We start from the raw sequence: 12,027 nt of genomic DNA on the forward strand, positions 1-12,027 counted from the left end.
AAGTCCCAGATTCTCCAGCCTTTCCTCACAGGAAAGGTGCTTCAGCCCCTTAATCTTCTTTTTTAAAATTTTTATTTTTGAATTTATAAACAGTATGAATATAAACGTGTGCTCAAGACAGCGTATCAATTGCCTTGGCAGTATTTACAATATATGTGGTAAAGACAATGAAAGAACATAAATTTTAATAAATTGCTATAACTTTGAGATTGTCAGGTATTGACTGCAAGTATTTGTTGTGCTTTTCCATACAGTCCAGAAAAGGCCACCGTTTCTCATAGAAATTGGATTGGAAGTTCTGGTTCTCAGTGGTTGAGATGCGGTCTGTGATTTTCTCCATTGTGAGAAATTCCCCCCTTAATCTTCTTGACTGTCCTCTTCTGCACTTTTTCTACCACTGCAATGTTGTTTTTGAGATAAAAGTAACCAGAACTGCATACAGTATTCCAAATGAATCTGCACCATACAGGAGCAATGTAATATTGGCTGTCTTATTTACAGTCCTTTTCCTAATAATCCCCAGCATAAGAGTTTGTCTTTTTCTTTGCTATGGCAAACTAGGTTGACACACTTTCTTTGAGCTATCTACCACGACCCCAGGGTCTCTCCAGTCTCAGCAGGTTTAGACCTCATTAGCATACACTTGGTCTGGGCTGGGTTGTTAGCTCCACCTAACAAGCTCTTTTCATGCAAAAGCCACAGAAGATGCAAAACCAGAAGTTAGAAGTGTATATTTTCTCCATCAAGCTGGAGGTGGCACAGACTTGCAGTTTGCTTCACACAACAGAAAACACAAATATAATAAATTATAGCTAGCAGCTTAAGAAATAAACCTGTTTTGCTTGTCTAGGTGTGGACATGAGCGGAGTGAATAGAGAATGAATGAAAACATGGAAGTGGCCTGTAGGCAAGGAGAAGACCTAGAACAAAAGGAGTAAAGAGAAAGGGGGGAGTCAAGGGGTGGGTGGAGCATGAGCAAATATTCGTGAGTTCAGATCACCCCGCTGAATCAGGAGACCTGAACTGATGGCTGCTGAAATTACCTTGCATGGTAAGATTCCCTGACAGGAAGGCAAAAGCAGAGAGAAAGGAGAAGGGACGATAAATCTGGAAACACCTCCCTTGAAGATCTCTCTTGGCCAACCATTTGGGTGAGTGTGGTGCATGCTTGTTGCTAGGGTGTACTCGGGAAGGCCTCTTTGATGGCACAACCAACCCTCAGCAGAACCAACACCCCTCCCCCTTCTGCTCCTGCTGATTCCCTCTTTTATTCCTAGGGCAACAATAGCAGGAACGTTTTTCCTTCACATGCACCTCTAAGGAGAACTTTCCTCCCCATATGTTCTGCCAGCCAACACCCTTCCCTGGTGAGACCTCCATACTAGCCAAACAGTCTAAGGTGCCAGGCAGTTCTGCTCTGCAGCCTCCTCCGTGGCCGCTGCTTTCCAGCTCCAGGAGCAGACAGACAATTCCCCCTCCTCTTCACAAGGCACCTTGCTGTCAGTGAGACTGCAGCACTAGGGGCAAGTTTGACACATTGCATGAATTCTCTTTTCCTCTTCTCAAGTGCCACCAACCTCCTCTCGGTTGCTGAAGGGCTTTTTTTTTGGGGGGGGGGGGGTGGCCGCGGCGGCAGGTTTTTATTTTTTGTTTCAAAAATGTAGACTGTTGGGGTATTGTTCCAATATCTCTACTACACACTTTAAAGAAGTTAAAAGGCCTACGGCAACTGGAGAGAGGTAGGGATGGCAGCTGTGAAGGAATGGGGAGGAGAAATAGTGCTGGATGTTGGAGGGCAGCGTTTCCAACCTCTAGGTGAGGCCTGGAGATTTCCCATACTTACAACTAATCTCTAGATTGCAAAGATCAGTTCTCCTGGAGAAAATGGCTGTTTTGGAGGGTGAACTCTACGGCTTTACACCCCACAGAGGTCCCTCCCCTTCCCCTCTCCAAATGCCCACATTTCATAGGTTCCACTCCAAATATCCAAGAATTTCCCAACTCACACTTGACAACCTTAGGGAGGGGAGGAAATCCTGGCCTTCCCGTCTATACTGTGAGCAAATTTGTTGGTGCTTCGGCATTTCCAGAAACAGTGGATCGAAGCAGGTTCTGGAAATGTTGGACCAAAGGAAGAGACACCACAGAAGGGGAACAGCAGGAAGACAAAGTCATGTAGATGGTCCACCCCCCCCACACACACTGCTGTTTGAGAGCTGGGGTGGAGCATCATGTATCTGGAAGACTTCTAAATATCTGCCCTCTGTTTAATAAGAGAGCAGATTTGTTTAGCAAGTCCTGCATACATATATTTTAAAAGAGAATCCTTAAAACTGTTTCAGCTTAGTTAAAACTAAAAGGCAAACACAACCTCATCAGAAGTAGATAGAAAACACTCACGGCTTATTCCAAAACATCCATAATTGACTCCTGATCTCAAAAACACCAACCTTCAAAGCTCTCAAGGGGGGGAACTCCTTCCTGGAACAGTTAACTTCTTCACTTGACTATCAGATTGCAACCTATAAAGCTCTACAGAAAACAAAACAATCATTTATTTAACTTGAAAAAGGTGGTATCAGCTAGGGCTGCCAAGCTCCAGGTGCGGCCTGAAGAGCCCCTGGAATTACAACTTTACTCCAGACCACAGAGAACTGTTTCCCTGAAGAAAATGGCTGCTTTGGAGGGTGGCCACCAGAGCATTATACCCTGCCAATGTCCCTACTAGGGTTGCCAAGTCAGGGTTGGGAAATTCCTGGAGATTTGGGGAGTGGAGGCTGGAGAGAGCAGGCTTTGGGGAAGGGGAGGATCTCAGCATTGTGTAACACCACAGAATTCACATTCCAAAGTAGCCATTTTCTCCAGAGGAATTGATCGCTGTTACTTGGAGATCAGTTGTTATTCTGGGAGACCTCCAGCCACTACCTGGAGCTTGGAAACCCTGGGCCTCCCCCGCATCCTGCCTTCCCCAGGCTCCACTCCCCAATCTCCAGGAATTTCCCAAACCAGAGTTGGCAACCTTACCAACCCAGCTCCTCCCAGGAATCTCAAATACTTTCATTCGCTTTTGAACACATCCAGTTCTTTGAAGGTAATTAAAGCCTTAAAAGTGTGTAATTCTGCTTAGCATTGCACAGTAAAGTCTTTGAGCCTGAGATTATGCCCCATTGACTAAAATAGGATTTACTTCTGAATCTAGACTTGCACTGCAAAAGAGGGCAATCTTCTATGTACTATATATTTTTTATTATTGCGAGGACTAAAGGACTAGGTTTCTCAGCATGCTAGGTAGCAAGAAGTGCACACATTTTAAAAAATCATACTTTTTTTGCCTGCAAGAGTTTTTCCTTACCCCTGAGAAATGCCCCCCCCCCCCATTTCTCCCTCTGCTGTCAAATGAGGATGCTTCTCAAGCTTACCTATGTTTGTTCCCCTGGGGCCTGGAGGAAAGGGTAGCCACACCTCCAAAGTAAAGCATCTGTCCAGGTTTGCTTTGGATGCAAAGGGGTGTGTGTGTGAAAGGGGAGGGACTTTTGGCCTGAGGTGTTTGTTTTGCTTTGTAAGTGGAACCTAGTCCTGTTTTAAAGTCAGAGATGTGGGTGGTGGGGTATGTGTGTGTGTTGAAAGCAAGTGTGGAGTGATTCTTGGGTGTGGTATTGTTGGTTTGGCAGTGAGTATTCTTCAATCTTATTTCATCTTTTGTTCCTGAGCAGGTTCTTGAGTATACAGCAAAGCCAGCCCGCATTCAGCCACATATTGCTGGCCTCCTGTGCGCCTGAGAGGGAACCCCTTGCCATCCAGCCCAAGGATCAACGAATGAAACTACAAACTTAAAAGAAAAACCTCAAGTAAACCAATCAGGACTCATTTTGACTGCAATTCAGACATGTTGTCTGGGCATAAGAAGAGAGCCCAGAAAAGAGTTTCTGTAGGTCCCACAACCATGGAGGCTGCAAAATCATCTCCAAGGCTGCAAGATCCCAGACAGTCTCCAGTTGAAGTATCTGAAGAATCTCTCCATAGAGAACAACCACCATTAGATCCAAGAATACAGTCATCAGTCACTGAAGCGATTCTACATCTCTTAAGAGAGGTATCAAAGGATACCAAACAGCTACGAGCAGGGCAAGTTTCTCTCCGTTCTGAGATGGCCCTGTTAAGAGCCTCGATAAGCCAAATCCATGAACGGCTTGATGGCGTTGAATCTCGATTTTCCTCTTTGGAAGACAGAGCTTGTGAAACCCAACAAACAGTAAGTCAAATGCAAAGAGAGAGACCCAGTGTGGTGTAGCAGTCAGAGTGTCAGACTAGGTTCAGAGAGGTGCAGGTTCAAATACCCAATCTACCCTGGAAGCTTGTAGAGTGACTTGGGCCAGTCACTCACTCTAAGCCTAAACTACCTCATAGGGTTGTTGTGAGGATAAAATAGAGGAGGGGAGAATAACATAAGTCACTTTGGGTCCCCATCGTAGAGAAAGTTGAAGTAAGGAAGTAACCAAGTAAAAAAAGACTTTCAAAAGAATTGACATTGAGGGACACAAGAGATGCCATCTTAGACTTCTTGGTCTGCCAGAGAAATCAGAAAGACAAAACATGATTAATTTCTTATAATGGCCAATAAGTAAAATACTAAATCTTCCTGAGGACTAGTCATTCATTCATTTATATAGGGATTTTTCTGCCTTTTCTACCAAATGGGGACCCAAAGCAACTTAAAAAACAAACACCAAAGCAATTTATTTACTTGATTTATTGTCCTCCTTTCTTACTAAGACTCAAGGCAAATTACCAGTGTTTGATTACCCAAGAGACAGACTAAACTCATGTTTAAGGGACCAAGGGCACCAAAAAAAGTGTGTGTGCGTGCGTGCGTGTGTAAAAATAAAATCAGTGAAGTAGAACTTTGTTGTACAGGAAGTTTGTCCTGCCCCAAGTGGTAAAAGAGCCACTCATCTGTTTCCTCCCTGAGCCTGTGGGAGTTTTGCCTCAGCATCCAGTCACCTTTCAGGGGGGATGGGATGGCAGAGGGAAACACAGCAACAGTTCAGTTCAGGGCTGCCTCTCTAGTGGTATAGCTGGTATTGGGGCAGAGTGTATGAGGACTATCTCTGGATCTTGAGAACAGGCAGGCTGATGTGGGCGGAATCCTATGCATGAGTGAAAGGATTCAACCTGATGGCTGGTCAGGGAAAGCCCTTTGTACTTGAAAGCATTACAGGAAATTTTTAAAAAATCATAATCTGAAGCCATAACTAGTTTAAATGCATGTGCTTCAGCCAGGTTTCTCCTTTGAATGTTGGGTGGCATGTGCTGCTGCTCTGTTTTTTAAAAACAACCTATACATAAATGCACTCTCTTTGTTATTTTTATAAACCTCTTGCTTCAATGATCTCTGAGTCCTTACCACGAAACTTGCCTCAGGACAGAAAGAACTAAAAACCTTTACATTTGTTATCATAAGAACAGCCAGCAACCAAGTGGAAGAGTCACATTTCAAAACAAACTTAGTCCCCCCAAATTAGAGGAGGCTGTGCGTGAGTTTCCCTCACTTGGAGAAAAGGCCTGTCTAGGGTTGCCAGCCTCCAGGTAGTGGCTGGAGATCTCCTGGAATTACAACTGGTCTCCAGGCCACAGAGATCAGTTCACCTGGAGAAAATGGCTACTTTGTGGGGTGGACTCTATGGAATTATTCCATGAGAAGGTCCTTTCCCTCCCCAAACCCCACTTTCTCCAGGTTTCTCCAGGTTTCACCCCCAGATATCCAGGAATTTCCCAAGTTGGAGATGGCAACCCTAGGCCTGTCACAGACTTACTTACACTCCACTACACCAAAGCCCCCCACGTGGGGGGAAGGGTACCCTTTACTGGGGCCCAGAAGTTCAGAGGGGCCCGGCACAGACTGCAAGCCCTATTATCATAAGGAAAAAACTGAGGGTAAACTGTAGATCATGCTTGAGGATATTTATAGAAACGTATTTCCTTGTATCCTTGTGGCATTTGCTGGAGCCAATCAATAGCAGTGTTAGAACAGCAATCTCAAGGAACCTGCTGAATGGCTGGTCCTCTTGGATCTGTCATATCATATCAAGAATGATCAGTCCCAGAGTTTCTTTTGCACAGGCAGGAGGCAGGTACACCTGGTGGGAAGGCAAAGCAAAACATTATAAGACTGTGGGACCAAGTTATACTGTTTCTTCTGGTAGGATTTGCAGGCCCAAAATATGTGTGTCTAATTCTCTCAGTTTACAAACACATACGCTCCACGCTGCTATGTCTGATAGTGGTTATAGATAGAAATCTGGCAGCCAGAAACAAAAGAAAAAAGAAAGGGCACAAAAAAGCGAATGGAAACCAATCTATACACAAAATTTTTCATATAAGGCAAGACCTTTCTGCAGTCAAGTAACAATAACTAGGGAAGCAGATGAACAAAATCAAGATGAACATGATTTCAATATAGTGACCAAGTCTGTGGCAACTAATTTTGAGCGAAGTGTGCGTTCAGAATTTTTTGCACGTTTCCAATGATTATGAAAGAAGCCAAAAGAAGTTAGCACTCATCAAAACTTTATAATGGGGCAAGAATGGTTAAGTCACTTATCCATCTTATTTATTGAATGTGAACTTGCAAGAGAAATTGACTTTAGGGGTCCGGGTCATGAGTTTACAATGAAAAAGGCGAGGGGAAAAAAGCTATAAATTATTTGGCCTAATCTTTGCAGCCACATTGATCTATTAACATATTTAAAAATATAAAGACATTGGTAGGATAATCCCTTTTTAGTGACCAAAAAGTTACAAAATAGCAAACTTGTAGGATTCTCAGGCTGGGGTTACTAAACAAAAGTTGCAAAAGCAGACGTTTTCCAAACATGTAGACGACATAACAGTAATTTTATAAAACAAAATTTGTTTCAGGGTTCATGAGATCATGTGTATGGGCTGAGGGACGGTGTGTTGGGGAGTATGTGAGTGGGTGTTTTACAGTCAGAAAATCTAAAAAGAAGCTGTTTTAATTTCAGTATACATATTTTGTGTCTTTGCAAAAATAAAATTTATTTTACGGTTTAGTATTGAATTAGATACGGGGGCACCATAATCTTTTCAGTGTTCAGTGCCCCTAAAAGTCTTAATTCGGCCCTGCAGATTACGCTATTAAAAAACAATGCCGCAGGAACAGTACAACACATAATTTATTTATGTTAATTATAGTCCATCTTTGAAAGCAGATTATATAATGTAAGTTGACAAAAATGCAACAAAAACTGGATTGTAATAATGATTAAATGCCATCAAGTAGCAACCAACTTATGGTGATCTCTCCTGGGGCTTTTCAAGGCAAGAGAGGAGCAGAAATGGTTTGCCATTGCCTGCCTTTGTGTACCAGCCCTGGACTTCCTTGGTGGTCTCCCATCCAAGTCAGAGATATTTAGACTGTTAGATAGCAATGTTAATTTTTTTTTAAAAAAAAGAATGTTAATTTTTTAAAAAATCTAGAGATATATTAAACATGCTGAGATGGTCTGGAACCGATGGAGGAGTCCATCTAGACTACAGGCTGTAAGCGATGGGCTGCAAAAACGGGTTGTCTGGTGTGTGGCATGTGCAGCTGTGCAGGGAGAACAATCCGTACTCTTGGTCTGTATCTGTGGATCTATTTGAACATTAGCATGTGCCATCTTTTAGCTCATTTGCCACCCTTTCTGTTCCTTTCCTTCACCTAAAACTTATGTTGCTTTTTTGTTTGTCACTCATCTATCTAGATGGGCATTCCTTCACACCTGCTTCTTTTTTTCTTTCTCAGGATATTTTGGTGATAAAATGATAGAAAAGAGAGTGTTGTTGTGGCTGTTTCAATTTCTAGGTACAGATTTCTTGTCGCGTATCTTTAAATGATCCTCTGATTTTTTTCATTGCAGGCATCAATCATGTTGGCATCACAGTCTGACCCCAGGGCATTGCCCGGAGCATCCACTTCTTCCTTCAGCTCTCACCAAATTATCTCCGATGCTTCTCAAACTGCAGTTTCACCAAGTTCTTCTGCTGAGCATGCTGCTGTTGCATCAATTGAACCTGCAGCTCCATCAGCATCAGAACCGTTCAGAGCTGTGCCCAGTATCCTGGTGTATGTTGAGACTGAGGAGAAGGCCCTCCAAGTGCTTGCTGATGCATGGTCCCAGGAGAGGACATCTGAGAGTGAGACAGCTCATGCACAGGCTGGTCACCAAGAGAACACCTTTTCTTCAGCACCACCTCCCATTGCTCCAGAGTATAAACCAGAGCCCCAACCATTGACAAGCACAGAGGAGAAGGCCCTAGAAACGTTTGCTGATGTGTTGTCCCAGGACAGGATCTCTGAGGGCAAGTCAGCTCATACAGAGGCTGAGGAATTTGATCCCAAGGAAGACATCTTCTCTGGATCATCACCTCAAAAGAATAAGCCAGATCCACAACCTTTGATGAACAGCCTTCCAGAGACCTCTCAGCTCAGGCAGCCCACAACTTCAGATGTTGTGCGGAAAGAAGCACCACCAACAGCCATACAATTTTCCAGAAGACTTTCCTCTAACAAGAGATCCAGTAGCACTGCTTTGGCCTGTGGCACTACCTCTGCTGGGAGTCGCAGTCATCTTGTTTCACCACCTCCCACAAAAGTGATGCCTCCCATCAAACGTCAACGGACATCCATTGCCTGGCAGTATTTCACAAGGAAGTCCAAGTACATTGCTACCTGCAAGGACTGTGGAGTGGATGTGAGAATTGGAAAAAGAGGAGGCTGTGGCATCTTAGGGACTGCCCCTCTGCTCTCACACCTCAAGCGCATCCATCACATTGTCCAGAAAAAAAAGGCACCATCTGTGTTGCCTGAAGCCATGTCGAAGGTCCACAGTACAGAAAGACCTTCCACCACTGAGAGACCCAGCAGAATTTCATCACCTGCCTTATCATGTGGCACTACTTCTGTAAAGGCTGTCTGTCATCTTGCCTCATCACCCCCAACAAAAATGATGCCTCCCACCAAATGTCAACAAACATCCACTGCCAAACGTCGACGAACATCCATTGCCTGGCACTATTTCGCAGAGAAGTCCAAGTACATTGCTACCTGCAACATCTGTGGAGTGGATGTGAAAATTGGGAGAAAGGGTGGCTGTGGCATCTTGGGGACTGCAGCTCTGCTCTCACACCTCAAGCGCATCCATCCCAATTTTAAAAGAGCTGCAAGGGCTTCTAAAATGGCGGCAGCAACCACTGGACAGACCCGTGGCCACTGTCACTTGTAGTTTGACCGTTTGTCTCCAGGTAATTAGTTTCCTCCTTCTAACATTCATCCTTCCTGTTTCTGTCCCTCTTCTGTGGAGGGTCCGAGGAAAACGTGCACATATCTTTCCCTCTTTCATGAGCAAGACAAGCAAACCTCCCAACATGTCTGCCAGCAGACTCATTCATGCGCGCACACACACACACACACACACACACACACACACACAGAGGGCAAGCTCTAGGGAGTTTTTGTAGCAAGTAGTATGGAGCTAGATTTTTTTTCCTGACGGAAGTGGAATAATATCGCATAAAGTGAGCTTTTCTTTTTTATCTTTATCCTGCCTCCTGTCTCCAATTGTTTTTCCTTAAGTCAAATGCTGTGAAATAGCTGTGTGTGCTACTGTACAAATTACTTGGCTGATCAGGCTTTAACAAGCCTTGAACCTTGCATGGTTTCCTATCCTAGGCCATGTTTACACTCAGCAGAGAGAGCCAGCAGCACCATGTCACTTGCTTTGATCTGTACCCCTACCTCTGCAGGGTCTCCAACCTCCCACCTCCTGCAGAAGAAACACCATTGCCTGGCAATATTTTGCAAAGCATCCCATGTCCAAGCTTACTGTTATTTGTAATGAGGAGGAGAGAATGTGGTGAATAGGAGGCTGTGGCAGGGTGGGCACCACAAGTGAAAGCTCCAGCTGACACAAGCTTAACCATAACAGTCCCCAAGAACTGATCCAAGTTATATGGGGTGTCAGAAGTGGCACTGCTGGAGAAATAGGGAATGTTATGAGAACACAGGTATTGCCCTCTTGGGAGATAAATTGGGGGCCAAAGTAAACAAAAAGTGTGCAAAAGTTCTGTCCATGCCGTGGTCCCTACCCTAAGGAGTAGATGCTAATACCTTCTTGCTCTAATCAAATGAACACCTGAAGCTGCCTTATATTGAATCAGACCATTGATCCACCCAGGTCAGTATTGTCTACTTCGACTGGCAGTGGCAGTCCAAGGTCTCAGGTGGAGAACTTTCACATCACCTGCTGCCTGGTCCTTTTTACTAAAGATGCCAGGAGGGACTGGATGTGGAACATTCTGTTTGCAAAGCTGAGGCTCTCTCCACTGAGCTGTGCCCCGTCCCCAAGGGAAAAGAGTCTAGGGGAGAGGCAGAACGAGTTGGGTTTTCCTTGTGTGAGGTCGAAGCCCTTTCATATCATTCTGGACCCAGAGCCTCTGATAAGTGATGATTGATGAATGCTGCTTCACCCTTAAAATAATGTAGGGAACTTAACTTTAATCAGAAATGAATGGGGGAGGGGGTGTATTGGGGGCAGGTAGCTAAAATGGTTCGAGCTCCATTGTAGAATCACTTGCCGTTTTGCTTTTACTGCTTTTATTTAATTGGTAGTTGGTGTTCTATTTTTTTTTGTTTGCAATGCATCCATTTAATCTCTTCGCTGTATTCAGCTCCATCCATTAAGGGATGGTCAGCATTCACTCCACAAATGACAGAGAGCCAAAGTTCATCTTTTCACGATAACATGTACCTTTGGTTCGTTCTGGTGCCCTAGGCAAGTTACGTTTTTATTCTTTCATTGTCCTTTATGCTCTTTTGCCTTTCTTAATTGTGCATTTTTCGTATTTTATAGCCTGTAAGTTATTATAACTTCCACAAACCATGACTTTTGTTTCAGGTGAGATGTTGGGTCTGTATGCTGCTTACTGGTCCAGTATGGCTCTACTGACTCCATTAACAATGCTGCTGTCCGAGTGAACTGGAAGGCCCAACTGAAATATTACCTCAGCAGAGCCCACTGTCCCCATCACCAGCATCCGGACCAGCTGCCTCTCCAGGACTACCTGCCCGTCACTTCTAAGTCTAGGCAAAAGATAACTGAGGGGGGGACATGAAGAAGGTTTATAAAATTACTACAGGCCCATCCCTGCTCACGCTGTTCACCAACCCTGTAAGCCACCACACTTGCCATTCATTTTGTAGGTTCACTAGGTCTTTAGGGTCCAGAGGGTAAACCCAAACGTGGCATTCGACCATATTTTTGTCCTATAATTTTATTTATTTATTTAAACTTTTATGTGCTTCCTTTCCACTCAAAATTAAGTCCCCCAAGTTGGCGAACAACAGATATTAAAAGGTTAAATAATATTTGGAATGCATTGATAAATACAATAGAAAACATAGATTTAAACACAAACACAAATTATCAGCAAAATAGTAAAGAGTTCAGTAGCACCTTTAAGACTAACCAACTTTATTGTAGTATAAGCTTTCCAGAACCACAGCTCTCTTCTTTGTATGCATCTGAAGAAAAGAGCTGTGGTTCTCGAAAGCTTATGCTACAATAAAGTTGGTTAGTCTTAAAGGTGCTACTGGACTCTTTACTATTTTGTGACTACATACTAACACGGCTAACTCCTCTGGATCTGTGACAAATTATTAGCATTTTGAGTACATTTAGTTTGAGAAAAACTCTGTAAAAGAAATTGGAATACCTTAAATGTAACAACATGCAGCATTTTGATGTTGAACTAGTTCAAATGTTATACATGTTATACATTTTGGTATAGAAGTTTACATAACAAGTCAGTTGAACAATATATTAATGTATGTAACAATTCTCTTCAACCATTTTATGTCTCCATATATGTAGTAAATGATAAGAGCAAGTGAGGAGAGCCTGCTGGCCCCCACGAACAGCCAGCCACAAACATGTTTGTGAACAGGCCCATGTTCATGGTTGTTCGTGA

General features: G+C 43.7%; 1 protein-coding gene across 1 annotated transcript; it reads left to right on the top strand.

Moving 5' to 3' along the window:
• The first annotated feature begins 1,024 nt into the window (after window positions 1-1,024).
• On the top strand, window positions 1,025-11,548 carry LOC129328787 (uncharacterized). Its single transcript, XM_054978058.1, has 4 exons — window positions 1,025-1,151; window positions 3,714-4,252; window positions 7,920-9,303; window positions 10,956-11,548. The coding sequence occupies exons 2-3, from the start codon at window positions 3,887-3,889 to the stop codon at window positions 9,282-9,284; spliced, it is 1,731 nt and encodes a 576-aa protein (XP_054834033.1). The 5' UTR covers window positions 1,025-1,151; window positions 3,714-3,886; the 3' UTR covers window positions 9,285-9,303; window positions 10,956-11,548.
• The last annotated feature ends 479 nt before the right edge of the window (window positions 11,549-12,027 follow it).

This window comes from Eublepharis macularius, chromosome 4, assembly GCF_028583425.1.
Source record: "Eublepharis macularius isolate TG4126 chromosome 4, MPM_Emac_v1.0, whole genome shotgun sequence".
NCBI lineage: Eukaryota > Metazoa > Chordata > Lepidosauria > Squamata > Eublepharidae > Eublepharis > Eublepharis macularius.